General features: G+C 32.9%; 1 protein-coding gene across 1 annotated transcript in view; it reads right to left on the minus strand.

The window, feature by feature from the left end:
* Positions 1-17,062, minus strand: part of Dys (Dystrophin) — a 580,264-nt gene that overhangs the window by 385,482 nt on the left and 177,720 nt on the right. Inside the window, exon 35 of the mRNA XM_077434849.1 lies at positions 7,790-7,895. Coding sequence (XP_077290975.1) covers positions 7,790-7,895 — 106 coding nt within the window. The remainder of the gene's footprint in view (positions 1-7,789; positions 7,896-17,062) is intronic.

Consider the following 17,062-nt stretch of genomic DNA (forward strand, 5'->3'; position numbering starts at 1 on the left):
GTGTAATAATAATATTCAACGTTACGAGGTCAATGACCGTTTGTGTATAATCGGAAAATATTACATTTTGTTAACGTTAACTTAAGAATTGAAAATTATTACAAATAAAGAATTGAAAACTATCTATGAGAGTCTACGAAAATAACGGTTCCGGTTCCGGTTTTTTTTTTTTAGTTTTTTACAGGTATATAATAATTTTATACCCATGCGATGATATTTCATCGGGCTATTCACTAGTATATAATATCGGTGCATATCAAAATACAAAATATTTGAATTTAGAATGAACGTGTCACAAGAAGAGGGACCAAAAACACCCACTCTACCCACTGACTCTTACTGCGTTCTTATTCTTTCCTATACATATTTGGATATTTTAATTTGAAGAAATTGATATTCTTTATTTTGACGGCATACCAAGAAAATTTGCCTTCAAAAAAGGATAAAAATCAAGAATTGATTTATTATAATTATTTATAAAATTTGTGGGGTGAGATGGATGAGAGTCGCGAAAATAGAAACGAATGGAAGCATATTGTAGATGTCTGATCCAGCAGTAAGGGTGAATGGCTTATTGTATATGGACATATATAATATTGTAACGTCTGGATCAGGTGATTGGTGCTCGTTGACCACTGGTTTACTAGCAATAATTGCCTGATCGAAACGAGCCTCACCATAAGAATAAACCATAAACAATAACCATCGACCAATGATCTCTATGTGCTGAGAGTACACGCTGTGTTTAAATATTTGGCGGATCTGTTCCGTGCTTCATTCGGAGCTGGATCGTCGACGGAACAACAATTAACTATCGCTACTAAAAAATTTATACATTACAATATGTACATATGTACAATTGAAATCGATGTAAACGAAATCTCAGTTTATTAATATTTTGTTTTGCCATAATATAATATGTGTATAGCTACTATATGTACATATAACAAAGTTTATAAAGGTAATTTATTGGATTTCTTTCGATTTTCATTCGACTTTAGCAATAAACAAAATACGTAATAACCCTATCCGTCAAGTAAAAAAACAAACGGAAAAACGTAACGAAAACGGCTTCCGAAACAGTAAATTGAATGAAAATGAAGGTTGCTTTTATTTATTTGATGCTTTTGCCGTTACTTATTGGTTGTATTGTGGAAAAATATAATAAAAACGACAGGCGAAAGAAAGGTGAGTGAGTACGGCAAATCTGAAGACTCTCCCGATACAGAATAATGAGAATAAAAATAAAGCACATTTGTACACGACACAAAAGGCGTGAGGCTTCCTACGAAAAAGCTCGTTGAGAAAAAGCTGACCTGAACAGATAGATTAGGAGAGAGAAAAGCTCGAAGGAAAGCGTTGTTTTATGAATGAAGAGACTAATGATACATTTCGCTGAGATGGATTCGCGTTCATTTAACATTCAACGGTTTTGAATATTAAGGAAACGTCATTTCATCAGATTTACTTTCATAGAACCTATTTTGGAAGTGTTCTATTATTAATTCAAAAGCGGTGAAAAATGTATATGAAACATAAGGTAAAGGCTCCGGGGCCTTCAGTAATTTTTAATTAAAAATCAAAGCACGTGCGGCAACTTATTTAATATCAGCGTTTAATTCAGTAATTTCGTTTCGTTATTCATTATGTGTGTTTCAAAGGGGGTAACCTGCATTTTCTACGAACTTTGTACCCCTTCATCGCCGAGTGTAAAGCAAAACGTTTGAACAGTATCCATTATTTGGAGGGGTCGTGAATACATATGTATATTGGTTGAGCACATTATTCCCTTAGGTGTGCGCTTGCGAATGACAGCTTTGAGCTTTGTAGTAAATTAACTTAAAAGCTTGAAAGGGAAAGAGACCGAGCTAGCAAAAAACATTAACGAACGCCAAACCCTTTCCAAAATATATGTAACACATTATGAAAAATGTTCCGCTTATATCGATAGCGAACCATTCGCATTGTACGGGGTGACACAGCTTCCTTTATCGCAATACAAAACACTCTTTGTCTTTATGACGATATATATAATTTTGTAATTGGCCAATAAAGCATATTGGGGTTTAGCTGTTAGGCTTTCTTGATATGAATAAAATAAATAAATACATATACTTCCCAATTAAACTAATCTACCTAAATATAAATAATTTGTTGACATAAACTTTATTATTTTTTGTACATTATAAAAGTTTTTGTAAAATATTACTTTAGACTATTGTAAAATATTGCCACCAAATATTAATCACATCTTTTTTCTTAAAATCCTATTTTTAATATTAAAATAAATTTCATTTAATTCCTCCATGAGAGCTAATCCTTTTCATCGCTACGTAATGTAGAAATATTGACCAGAGCCCTTCGCATTTACTTTTTCCCAATTGATATACGCGATAAAATATAAATCATCCTTAGAACTTACTCTATGTTATTCAGCTAAATTGTAATTCTTACCAAGTGCATACTGAGGAATTTTTTAATGTAATAAATTAAGCTGCGCCAATTGTATTACCAAATTTTGCTCACAATGTATATGTGCGGATGTATAGAAGATCTAATTTTCCCAAGGTACTGCGCATGTATATTAAATTGTGCCATATACACCGAGCACATAAACCGTACGGTGATCGTTTAATCAGAGTGATGAAAGGAGCACAAAGAAAAAATTACCGGTGAATACATTTATCGCCTGGGCTCCATACGAAATCCCAGGGTTCGCATACTAATGATCCCATTCAACCCGAGTTTAATATGATGAGAATTTATACAGAGCGTATACGTATATGTGTTTGTATACGGAGGTCTTTATAACGTAGTATCCGATGTAAAAGTTTTATTTTAGTACAAGGTATTAAGCCAAAAACGAGGCGATATTAAAACGTCGAGAACGATGATAAGAAAGCGGGGGTTATTGGTTTCGCGGAAGATTAAATCGTTATATAATTATTTTCGATGAAACCGTATCAATTTCTTGCCGAAGCATGAAATTAATATGCATTATGGCTTTACGAAGCGAATTCGATACCTAATTTGGCAATATTTACACATCGTTTCCTATTTTGAATTATTAAAATTCAACGTGATCGTTATAACTTAAGTTACCGAATACACAAATATAAATCAATCGACATTACGGATGTTTGACTGTGTATTATCATACTTAACAGTGCTATTAAACATGTAAACGTACAAATTTTCTTAATTAATATTAATTAAGAAAATGATCTTCACTTTTTCAACAAGTGTAAGTTTCTCGGTAAAATCCGAGTCTAATATATTTTTAAAATGTAAAAAATAGAATGATGAAAAATTAAATAATTTCGATTCAAACAGTCAATCAACCTATAAATAAACATACATACATACATATATGTATGACAAAATGATCCCTTTTCATTAAACCGATATATTGAGTACTATAAGTACATATACGTATATCGATATATGCATACATATGTATATGTATATATGTATGTACACAAATAGGCAATGAAGCTTAAAAATTGCTTATCACAAACAATAGAAATCATCCTTTAATTATGAGCATACTTTACGTCAAACCAGTGAAAATTCAACATTTACAAGATTTATTAAAAAAAATATGGAAATCACCGTTATCGATCGATGTTAAACCTTTGTAAATAAAATAATAAAACATTACCGAAAACACTCTAGGGGGTATTTGCGAAGGAATGCGACGATACAGATTTGGCCTCCCAGCGTTTGCTTGCATGTGCAAAACTATATAAGAAAAAAAAACATCTCCCGCGTACCTCTCTGTGTGTCTTTTCCTTTAGAGTATGACCTCAGATGAGTATTTTTGTTAAACGGTAGAAGGTTAGATTAAAATATATGTACATATAGTAATTTGATAATTTAAAGTACATATGATTAAGCTTTCATTACGCATCACGATGATGCATAAAGAAAGCCTGAATAAAAAAAACTTAAAAAATAATACAATGCGATTCAAGAATGTCTGACTGTTATCATAGCCAGCAGCGTGGACTAGTGGTTAGCATATATGCTATTGAACATAGTGGTCACGGGTTCGAGTCCCAATGGTTGCTGCTGGCCAGATCATGGTTTGTGACTCCAGGTTGATCGTTTCCTATTAGAGTTTTCCAATTCATCTGATTTTCATAGAAACGGTTCCAACAAATTGGCAATCTTCACCAATTTCTCGCAATTTTCAAGTTTTTCAGCATCTCGAAATTTGACGATTTATATAAAAAAAAACGAAATGCTCCGAAAATGTAAGTTTATCAAAAATGTGTCAAAATTTGTCGATAGATGCCTCTATGATGCTTTGATAAAATTATTCTAAAAGTTGTATATCGAATTGCCAGGTTGAATTGTATCACATTGAATTTTACCCGTTAGGCCATCCTGGTATATGTAAATATGTATGTTTGTAAAATAATATCAAAATTTTAAACCTACTTTGGGTCACTGAGTTTATAAACATATGTATTAGTTTATGTATGTTTATTATGGAGAGGATTATATTCTAAAATAAAACGTCTTTGAAGTAAATGAACGTTGTATTCGAAGCCTTTGCCAGAGAGACACGTCCTACGCGTAAATAAATTTGGAAAATCTGTGCGTAACAGCTTTTACATACACAGTGTTGTGCTTGTAAATAACATGAATACGTAATGTGTTGGGAAAATCAAATACTATGTAAGAGAGGGAGCATAGTCAGTCTGGGTGGCTTTGCGAAAACGACCAAGAAAACCAAACAGAAACTCTCGGACGAATCTATGTAGCTAGTTTATATGTACATATGTACTTAAAAGTACTATGTACCTTGCAGCATAGTATGCACATAGTGCGACCTGAGAAAATTCAATTCGAAATTAAATTTAAGTAGAATCGCAGAGTACACACAGACGACTCTTGAATAGATAAAATTTTACGTCGCTTCCGGTCTACTACACACCCATTGAAAATTTGGTCTACTTCAGATGTATTTATAGCAAGACGCAAATTAATCGACAGGAAGTGTATCGGAGCTGACAGACGTCTACTGATATTAATTTGGAAAAATATAGAATAGAATGATAGAACATAGCACCAGCTCGGTTTATGTTAATAATTAGCCATATTGTAGCAAAGCTAACATCTCACGTAATAATATTTAGTTTGCGCAAACTTGCAAAAGCACACTAGTGCGTGGTACGAAGCTCCTGGCAGTATTCGATGCAGCTTTGAGCTTTTGTTATAACAATCAATTATTATATACATCGAAAGATGTATATGTTTTTAGGGAATTTCGGTTGTTTTGGTGTTGTTTCGAGAGATTCTTGAATTTGTATGATGTATGTAAATATTGAACAAAGACAAGAGTATCGAATTCAGGCGAGAGAAAATTTCATAACGTCTTAATCAAAAGTAAAAGCACCACGCATGAATGTTTCCGCTAATTGATTTCCTTTGCGATGTTTTGCCTTGTTTACAAGATATCAAATTTCAATTGAGACAAAGCAACTTTGTCGTGAATAATGTGAGCTATAGGAAATGCAAAACGAAAAGACGCCAAATTACAAAATTAATAAGTATAAAATAGCTATTGCTTTTCATAGAAAATATATCAAATGTATGTACATATGTATATCGTGCGTTTAATTAGCTTCATTAAGCCATGGAAACATTTGTAACTTCAAAACTGCAATTATAAAATGCGGAAATTAAATAGTATTTTATTTAGTAAAATAAAATAATATCTTCGGTCGTGTTGCGACGTTATTAATAAGCGAACATTTTAATATGTACGAAACGTTGAAAAGTTAGGATCCCCGGAGAATCGTTCGGGCGAAACATTAAGAATATAAAAAATCCATTAGGTTGGAAAGGAAAAAAATAATCACAACTAGAATTTAATACGGCGAAACTTTCATCCGACGATAAAATTCGCACGACGAGAATATATTGCAAAATCCACGGAAAAGCATTTTAATCAAGCAGCGTCTCACATTACGACTCGAAGGATTTCAATGGAATCTAAAAGACGACGCGAAGCGCTGCAACTTCTCGAGCTGTTTGAAAACTGGAAATTAAAAAATATAACAGAACGACTCCATCTAGCGTGTGATGTATTTGATTTTTCGAACTCACTCAAACGGTGCAATTTTGGAAAAACCGTGAAATTTACACGACGTTGCCAACCGTGACGCGGCGTAAGGGTGGAAATAAAAAAATATTACAGCAAAAAATCCAACCCCCGTGAACGAGTCAATATCCGGTCAAAGAGATTGCTATTCGACGGACATTGGGCTACTGATGTACTGATAACAGAACCAATCAACAACTACAACAACGACGAAACTACTACGCCAGTTCCGGAACAACGTCAGAAACCCCTCAAGTAAATCAACACGAAAATAATAGGCTATAAATAATATTGCGATGTACTATATAAAACATTTCGACTAATAATTTAAGTGTTGAAGATATAAAAAAAAATATTTAAGACTAGAAAAATTTCAATATGAAAAATTTCAATATTTTTTTACTTGAATACGTAATAAGGCGTTGTATTAAATTTCTAGCCCCAAGACAGAAAACGTAACACATTCCAATCCTGTCTTATTATTCAAACGAAATTCATATTCAAATTTAATTTCATATAATTTGCATCAAAAACGATATATTATTTCGTGCGGAAATATTCAAAAGAAAAAAATTAAATATTCAGAAAATTAAACGAGTGCTGAATGCAATGAATTTTGTAAAATCACATTTTGCAGGAGAATACAGGTACGAATTAATTAATTGAAAATATGAAGCTCTATGTTCAATTAAAACTTTTCAAATTGAGAAGTAAAGGTTGAATACAGAAATATTCCGCAGGTAAATTTCTGAAAGACAAAACAACCGAGATGGTTAAAATAACGTAGCCATTTTGAAAAATTCTAAACCAAAAAGTCCAACTAAAATTCGCGCCAAAAAGACTACATTGACGCCGCTTTAAAGTCGAAAAATAAAAGGGTTAATTTTAAATGCGATTAATCCCCTTCGTCCAAAAGCCTACTAAATTACTCAAGCTTATTTCGGAATCGAAAATGTTCTAAAGGGGATTAAAATTTAAAGCTTATCAGATTCCGTTTTTTTTTTCAAATATAAATCCAATTTTAACGCGATTATTTAAACCAATCACTATGCAGACCGTTCCGTGAACTAATAACAACTGACAAAATGCCCATAAAAATGAAGGGTCATGAAGGGAACGGCAAACAGAATTTATAACTAAAGCCTAGGGCATTATTCTGAAGATGAGTCTCAGTAGTAAGTCGGAAAAGAGGAAAAAAGCAAAGGTGAAGCGATCAATATTTAATAACGTCCCTCGCTATAACGACGGGTTTTCATCCGCAGTTTCGTATTTTTTTTCACTTTTTTTTTTGCAGTAAGTAAGTAAGGCTCTCATTTCCGCCAAGGGTCTCCCCCCTTTCATTTCAGAAGATAAAACGTTTCGTGTTCACTGTTTATGGTCACTGATTAGTGGCGGCCATTAGGAGAGCCTCCAATGGCTTTTTTACACGCTTTTCCCGATGGACATTTTTTTTTGCGCCCGCGGAAAATAGAAAATTCACCTCTTGCTCGGGTCCGCAACTTAGGCGATAAAATGCGCAATCTGACACGATAAAACATATCGAGCCATGTTCTACTTTGAAGAACCCATTTCATTCCGTTTAGTACTTCATACGATATATTCAATTCCACTACATCAAGACCTAATCAAAATCATAACAAAAAAGGTGCGCATACCATAATTATAAAAAAAACTTACCCTTTCCATGCAACTGTTGACGATTATCGGCACCTTTCAAATTTTCAGCCGTGTGAACGAGCTCGTCCAACTGCGGTTTCTTTTGCTCCAGTTCTCGAAGGACGTTCTGGAAACATGAAACAGGCAAAATTAATAACATTGAATACGCAAAAAATAAGGTTTCAAAGCTTATCAAAGGTAGCTAGGTAAGCGTGACAGGTCTTATGAAATTGCGGTTCCGACAAACGATCAACTCGGCTACTATGTTTGTTCGCAAACTTGACTGAGGCCGAACTTTGTCTAAGGCACAATCTGTATACAATCCATATAAAGAAACTAACTTGACTCGGTCTAATGTTTATGTGTGAGTATATTATACAATATCTCCGGTCTACTTAGTGAGGTTACATTTCAACATAAATAAACTTTTGGTTCGGGCGAAAACAAAGTTGATAAATATTCTATGATAGATATACATACGTATTTGTGTAAATATATGTATATGTATGTACATAGATACTTAGTGAGAACAACAACGATATCCATTTTTTGAAGGTTTATACATAAATCCTAAGCTAAAAATGGATATCATAAAATAAAAGCTACTAAACATACATCGAAAGCTTGGTTTTACATACATATGTATATGTATATGTACATATATAAATGTAAAATCGATAAAATTCACAGAAAAATGTAACAGTAACAAAAACTTCCTTCAAATTGGCAATATATACATATGAAAATACAAGGGATATATCATATGTGTACATATATGTATATGAATAGTTCCACGACAAAACGTCTACGAACAAAACATCCGACGACAAAACTGACCACACAAAATCCACGACAAAACATTAACGCGACTAAATTAATATAGACAAAATGTTTACGCAACATAATGCCAACAGACAAAATGATTACGCGATATAATGTTCACACATAAAACATTCATAATTTCAAAAACCATATACAATTTTTTTTACATTATTTCGACGGGTTAATAACTAAATATTAGGTAACTTAAGTCGCGCAATCATTTTGTCATGGACGTTGTGTCGTTAGACATTTTTCCCGTAGACGTTCCGTCGTAACACCGTATTAATGAATGTTTTTTTATGGGGAAGTATGGACATTTTAAAAAACAAATATTAGAATTATCAAATATTTATTTAAAATTTATTATATTCAGAAGATTGCGACGGGAACACATACACATGCTCAGTTGTACGCAGGCGACCAGGTGAGCGTGCAGGGATGGAATGGGGAGAAACGTAGAAGGTGGAGTGAGTGAGCGATGGCTGCAAGGGCCGTGCATGATGAAACCGTTAGCGACAATAGCCTCGGGTGTGGTTTGTGTACAATATCAATAATTTTCCAAAACCACTAGAATTATAAAATACTTAATAGAAAATTTTAAATGATAATCAAATCATAACATCTAAATTTAGCCAAAAATAATTCAATATAAGCATATTTTTGAGATGCGAAATATGTACATATATACATATATCTCTGTTTTTTTTTTTAATTTATAATCTTTTTCATATGCAGTAGTTGTTTTCCTTCCTTAAATCATTGGGTATAAAGATAACGGAGAGGATAAATAATATACATAGGTTTTTTTATGCATGTATTAGGGTTTCTGATTTCCCGGACTTTTTCAATTCCCGGGACACGGGACGGAGCCCGGGTTCGTTCCCGAAATCCCGGGACACATGTAAAAAAACATTTTTTTCAATTTAATATATTTTTAAGTGATATTTAAAAAATTCCAGCCATGGAAAAAACTCTTTCAGTTTCGTTCGAAGTTGGTTTTATTGTTTAAAGGGACGAAAACATTTTTTTTTAAATTATCGGTTTGTTCTCCTGTCAGCATGTATATTTTAATTTATTTTTTAAATTCGAGGTTATTTTTATTTACGTTATTTTGTATATTCGTCTTTGATAACTCCTTATTTAATTCTTCATTCATCTTCAAACAAACACAATTGTTTCATCTTCATCCCAATCTAAAAGAGTTTCTTCCATTGTGGAATCGTCAATACAAGAAGGATATACTCGCTTCATAATAGTTTCACCGTAGGATATACATTCGCTTTTATTTCAACATTTAAAGAATGTTTTTTTGGGTATAAAATCAGAGTTTTTTTGGGTATAAAATTTGTGATAAAAAAATCAGTTTTGGGCTTCGTCTTTCTTCGATTTTAATTTTTGAGAATATTTTACGATTCTTTGTGTATTTGATTAATTATTTCCCTTCGTGTAGTCGTGAAAATGTTTTTTTTAAATCCAATTCCCGGGATTCGAGATAAAAAATCCCGGGACACGGGACAACAAAAATTCCGTAAATTCCCAGGAATGTCTGTCCCGGGTCGACCCGGGTCAGAAACCCTAATAGGTATATATGTATGTATAGGTATGTACGTACATAATTCACTTAAATAATAATATTCAAATATTATACTATCAACAGTTACATAAATAAAACATAGATAAAGAAAATAATGTTTTTATTTCTTACAAGATATAAACCCTATAACCATTTATAGTCCAAATACATATATACATATTTTATGTATATACTAACGCTGTCCAAACTAAGCCATCAACATAAGCCTCCAAAAAACGTATACCTTTTTTCATCCATTGTGTATAATACGATATCAGATACATATGAGTGTGCAAAAAAATAAAATATAAGGGTATATGTTATCAGAGCTGTGCGACGTATTAAAACGTAGCGAACGCTTAATAATTCTGCATTATGAAAACGGAACTGCAATTAAAAGTTGGGGGAGTTCACACGGTGAAATATACGTTCATTACTAACTTTCCACGGTGGTAGCTCCCTGTCCCTTCAGAAGTGAAAGATAAAACAGAAAACAATTTAGAAAATATACACTAAATTGAAAAATAACCCTTGCGTGCTTTCAACAACCAAATGAGAACGATTCATTCGGGCCTATTTCATGAAAGAATAATTAAGTAGATTCTCTCGATACTCAAAAAACCTTTACAAAAATCATGTGCATTGACTATAATATCATTAATCCGTAATTTTGGCGATAACAACACCGAAACGTAGAAGCTAAATTATCGGACGAGGAAACACGTACAAAAGTTGGAACGAAGCGACCGTTGAAATCCGTTCAAAAATTATACCATTTCGATTTTTACGGTACGCAGAATAGTCCCGAGCGGGAAAGTTATTTAATTTAAATTTCGTGTACTGAATTTTGTGCGCTGACGCGAATTTTCCGAAACGGAGCTTTTCCGAAGCTCGCATTCCGACTGTGATCTGTGATAAAGTTTCGCGTATCGAAAATTTTCAAAATTGTACATTGGACAATATTGAACGTATAATAACGTTTTATAATAAATCAAGACTTACTTATAGGCGTATGTAGTGAAGATTCATACATCCAATATATTACCGCCGTCAAAGAAACGCGGAATAGAGTGAAGGAGTCAATTTTACGCTTCTTGGCTCTGCACAGAACGAAATGAAATAGGATCGTCAGGCATTCCAACTTTTGCCATCTTTTTTTTTCGTTTTCGCTTTTTTTAGTCTATTCCGTGTAATAACTTACTCAAGCATGATGTCAATATCTTTGAAGATATACTGCCATCTCTCGCACTGAAGGGCCAGTCGATATGATATACGCGTGCCGTCATACAAATCATCCGCTTTCATACATTAAATGATTAAATAATAAATTCAATAGTCAATAAAAATATACCGGAAATATAAAACTTTTCATATAGTTATTATATTTGTAATACATATATGTATATCAAAATAATAAATATCGATGCAATCAACCGTTTAACATACATATAATACAACTAACTAAAATAAGTACATATTTTAGTCTATTTACGTCATTATTTAAATATGAAAGGTCAGTATTTAAATTAATTGGCCAGTATTTGTATTAAACGGCCAGTATCCATCATTTAGTTACAAATGGTCAGTATAAATAATAAAACGTCAGTATTAATGTTAAATTGTAAGTTTTATTTCGACAAATGGCCAGTATTACTTTTTGGTTGGTATCAACAAAAGTTTGGTACGATATTAATAGATACATATGTACATTTATAATATAATTCCATCCAACTACTTATTCTGGCTAATGTATTATACATCAGCTTTTTTTACTGTTTTAAACATTAAATAACATAATATTGTTGTTAATAAAATACTGGCCGAAAACTGATTTATAAACTTACTGAAATTAATTAAAATACTCGCCATTTAATTTGTTGTCAAAAGATGACTGACTTTCCAATATGAATTAAATAAACATTTTATTACAATATACATATACATAGATAAAAAAAATGGAAAACATTTTCATACTTTGTGTTAACCATATTCATATCCATATGTATGCAATTTTTATCTGTAAAATTTTTAGACATGTTACTATATTTCAGCGTCATAAGAATCTAAATATGGATACTTAAGAGGACTGGACCCCAGCGCCTTGTCCAAACAAACGTATTAGACTTCTCCCTTCCTTAATTATGGCACTAGAACAATTATTTTTAATATGCCATGGATATCAACCATATGCATGTTTATATTTGTTTATTTTTTTTTTGATAAATTTATTTTGTGATTCTCTATTTATTTGATATTTGATTAATCAAAAAAAGAAACATGCATATGGTAGATATAAATAGCATATTGAAAAATAACTTCTCTAGTACCATAATTGAGGAAGGGAGAAGTCTAATACGTTTGTATGGACAAGGCGCTGGGGTCCAGCCCTCTAAATATGAATGAATGTAAATCTTAATATGAATACTCATATATGTATGTATAGGTATATAAAAACTTTGGGTATCATAAACGGTATTCATAATCATATTCTTACAATAGACACTAGCGATTCCGATGATTTTTCATTTTATTTTATTTTAAAAAATGTAAAGAAAAAAAATCTTCAATAAATCGCACATTTATTACGTTGTCTAATGCTAATTATGAACTATGAATTAGAACTAAAACAAATTCGAAACTTATATTCAACTATTTTCACGCTTGAAAGACCTTAAAGATTAAAAATTAAAATTTTATTTCGGATTAGTCAAATGGTGTCGGAAAAAAATTAAATTATTCTCATGAGTAAATCTACTACAGTATAACGGTTAGCATATAATTAATTATTACTACCTCTCACAAAGGAAGAATAATGTAATGCAAAGTTTTTACCATGAAAAATAATCTTTCAAAGAAACACTGAAGCACTGATCCTTGAAAGGAACAAATATCCACTATACAGCACTTATAAATTATATGTTGAAGACGACAAAAAATAAAGCGACAGTGTAATATGCGAATAAAATCCGCTTACATTGTAGCAATATATGTATATGTAATCCAGCAACTAACTATAGAAATACATGTGCGTATGTAATATAGAACATAATCCAGAAACCATTATAGGTATTATATATGAGATAGTATTCAATCAACGTTCCCAATACATGGTTTGTAATACGATCATATATTTGAAATAAGCTTCACGTCTAATTAGAAGCTCCACCATAATCAAAAGACTGGTGGATAGATAGATAAAACATTTTTTTGAGGAACAGGAAACACTCGACGAAAGAACGGAGATAACGTATGCAAAGTGTCATTACACCCGTAGCGTGGTTCCAAGTTCAATATTACTATGGTTCGGGTCTCCGAATCTCCTCCTTTCATCCCCTTCCTTGCCTGCTCTCTGCAAGGGAACGGTGTAGGAAGGGGGTTTGGGACTCCAGTTGCATCCCTTCGAACCAAAGTGTGGGGTGGCAGGGGTGAATGGAAAGCGAATAGGTGGGGTAGCGGGGGGTTGAATTGTAGAAGAGGTGTACGAGAGGTGGGAGCGTAAAGAGAGAGACGGAGAGAATGAGGGAACAGCCCTACGACAGGTGTTCTAAAACTGTATCTCTTTTAAGGGTTGTCAGCGAGTGGGATCGGGTATGAATATTTAATTCCAAAATTTAATATTGTATCAAATTAATCATTTCAACGATAAACGGCAATTATGCATACAAAAATGAATGTTTGTATGTATATGTATATAATATACGTATGTTACAGTCCAAGTTTTCACTCCGGTTCGTTCATGAACATACTAGTTTGTTCATACGCGAACTTTTGGTTTTATTTAAAGTGTAAACAGTCAAAAGCCATCTTGAAATAGACTCACCAGGTGTCGTCGCATGAAACTTTTAGCTGTCAAAACTTTTGACCTTTGACATTTCAAAACGCCGAGTATTTACAATATAAATTCTATGGAAACCAAATAATAACGTTGTTTTAATTGATATTTCCGCTAATATTAAAATATTTCAACCCAGGAAAAGCATATATACCAATACAAAGAGGGTGGGATAAATGATTGAGAATACTTTGCCTCATAATTTGTGCATGAACAAACTAGGTCGTTTATCAATTTGATCTTTTATGTACACTTTTACTGGACAGATCGGTCAACGTATAAACAAACAAGCATGTACACTAACGCACGAAAAGTACACCACATGAACGTGTACATACATATGTATATGTATCTACATACATATATTCACAGTTCTCAACTGTAAGGACCACCAAATTCGGAACGCAAACTCATGGTATCCAAATTTCGACTACATACGAGTTTTGGTAGGAGTCCAATCCCCTTAAAGTTTTATGTAACAATTTTGACCATGAAAGGCTCGTCCATATGTACTGCGGGGCTGCAGCCTCCCATTACAGTAAAAAAATATTATTTTGAATAAAAATACCAACAATTTTATTTTACTCCCGCCATCTATATTTAAAACTAAAAACTGGATAAACGTCAGGCACTTTTCAGAAATTCAAATTTCAAACGCGTCTAAAACAATATTTTTTCTCCATCGTAATGGCGGAGGATACTTATATTGATGACCAAAATGAGCAATATGGCAAAGTATGAAAACGATCGGATAAGAGGCAAATTTTTTCCTGAATTGTAATCGAATGTAAAAGTTTTCAATGCAAATAATATAAATTATCATATTTATACTGAATGCGGCTCAATCCTAATTCATTTTTAAATTTGGCGTTCCCGAATTTTTTTAAACATAATATGTACATAGCGTTTTGACATCTCAATTTATTTATTGATAAAATGTAACCGAAAGTTTATAAAACCGAACTATGTATGTATAAATTTAAAATATTTACGTATAAATTTGTAGGTGTATATATAATTTGCGTGAATAAAATTTTCTAAAAAAAACTTAAATATCGAAATATAACTAAAGAAATAAAGGAATGAATAAATAATTTTAATATCATGATGTACTTATTTGTCATCCTTCTGTCGAACATCGAATACATATATTTTATGGGTCTACGTGACGAGCCGGAATGTTAAATTACCGAAAACGCAAATATCGGAAGGCAAAGATCGAAAATCGAAAGATCTTAAGTCGAATGATCAAAAAAATAGGGTACATGGTAAACGGTACATACTCACTTAATTTGCGCCAGCAGGATACAACAGGAACAAGAGGAACAGGCTTTTCCTCCCGTATTCTGCGCGCGCATATTAATACGGGAGGAAAAGCCTGTTCCTCTTGTTCCTGTTGTATCCTGCTCGCGCAAATTAAGTGAGTATGTACGTGAGTATGTACCGTTTACCATGCACCCTTTTTTTATCTTTCGACTTAAGATCTTTCGATTTTCGATCTTTGCCTTCCGATATTTGCGTTTTCGGTAATTTAACATTCCGGCTCGTCACGGAGACCGATATTTTATATGTATATGTATCTAACAAAACTACCAAACATTCCAAAAACACGACAAAAATCAACGAGCAAAACAGTTACGTATAAAACGATATTATATGCCATATTAAATACTAAACTGATTTCTATTTGAATTTAGTTTGAATTTGAAAATAATTTCGATTCGAATTTAGAATGACATTTGTTAGTCTATGTAGAATATTGCATGAATGAAATTTTCTACAAAAAAACTTCAACTAAAATATCGAAAGATAACTAGAGAACGGAATGAAATCATTAATCATTTGAATATTATGATGTACTAATTTGTTGACATCCTTCTGTCGAACATCGAATTCATATATTTCATATGTATCTTAAACAGCTACCAAGCAATTAAAAAAAACGACAAAAATCAACGGCAGAACCCTTACGTATAAAACAATATAATATGTATGTACGTATGTATGCCATATTAAATCCTGAACTGAATAAATAAAAATAATTTCGATTTGAATTTAGAATGATGACATCGAACAAAAATACATTTGATATTATAAGTATGCACCTCAGTAAAAACGAAAATAAAATAGTTCACACCACCCCTTTTCCCCCCACAATCCACCTGCCTTCAGGCGACGAACACTCCTCGTATACATATCCAATTAAGAACTGCACAAATTATTCTAAACCCCTAATTTGCGACGTACAAAGCAAGCACGTAGGACTTGTTAGCACCTCCGGAGTATTCCGTGCCCTAATGGGGACCTCGACCCGCAGTTTGGGCACCCCTGGCCAGCAGAGCCCCTCACTGTTTCACTTTCTCCGTCGGGATCAATAAACGGGCCGGCAACAGCTGATCGCGTTCGCCGCCGACGCTTTTCCAGCCCTTTTGATTCATTCTCGGGGATTTTTCACCGGCGACAAAATATGTACCGGCACTACCCCACTACACCCACTTAATAATACACGTGACCCACACAAAGCACGTTTTTCGTTGATTTTACCCATTGTGCCTGGTGGCGCGACCAAATAAATCCGCATAAGATTCGCCGATAAGTCTATGGTAATTTTTTTTTTCAATCAAATTATGTATGTAGTATGAGTAATGGTGTTCTTAAAACTGATATCAAATTGTGTGTGAATACAAACATGAAATTTTTAGTGTGATTAGAAATTGTTTTGCAAACAGTTTATAGACCCTCAAACTTAAACAGATTATAATTTTTTTAACGTTAAGTACATAGATACTTTTAAATTTTCATAAATGAATAAAGATATCATTTAATAATATGTTAAATAGATATTTTTTTAAAAATAGCCAGCAACATACCTCAGTGGTTATATTGAAAACAACTGAGCGTATATTGAAAACAACTGAGGGATCACGGGTTTAAGCTCTTATCCGGTGTTGCTGGCCAGACCTAAGATATTTGTGACTGCGGGTCGATTGTTTCCTATAGAGTTTGCCAATTTATCTGATTTCATTGTTGAAACGGTTCATACCAAGTGGTAACCTACCCTCGTGTT

The sequence above is a fragment of the Arctopsyche grandis genome, chromosome 7, assembly GCF_051622035.1.
Source record: "Arctopsyche grandis isolate Sample6627 chromosome 7, ASM5162203v2, whole genome shotgun sequence".
NCBI classification, from domain to species: Eukaryota; Metazoa; Arthropoda; class Insecta; order Trichoptera; family Hydropsychidae; genus Arctopsyche; species Arctopsyche grandis.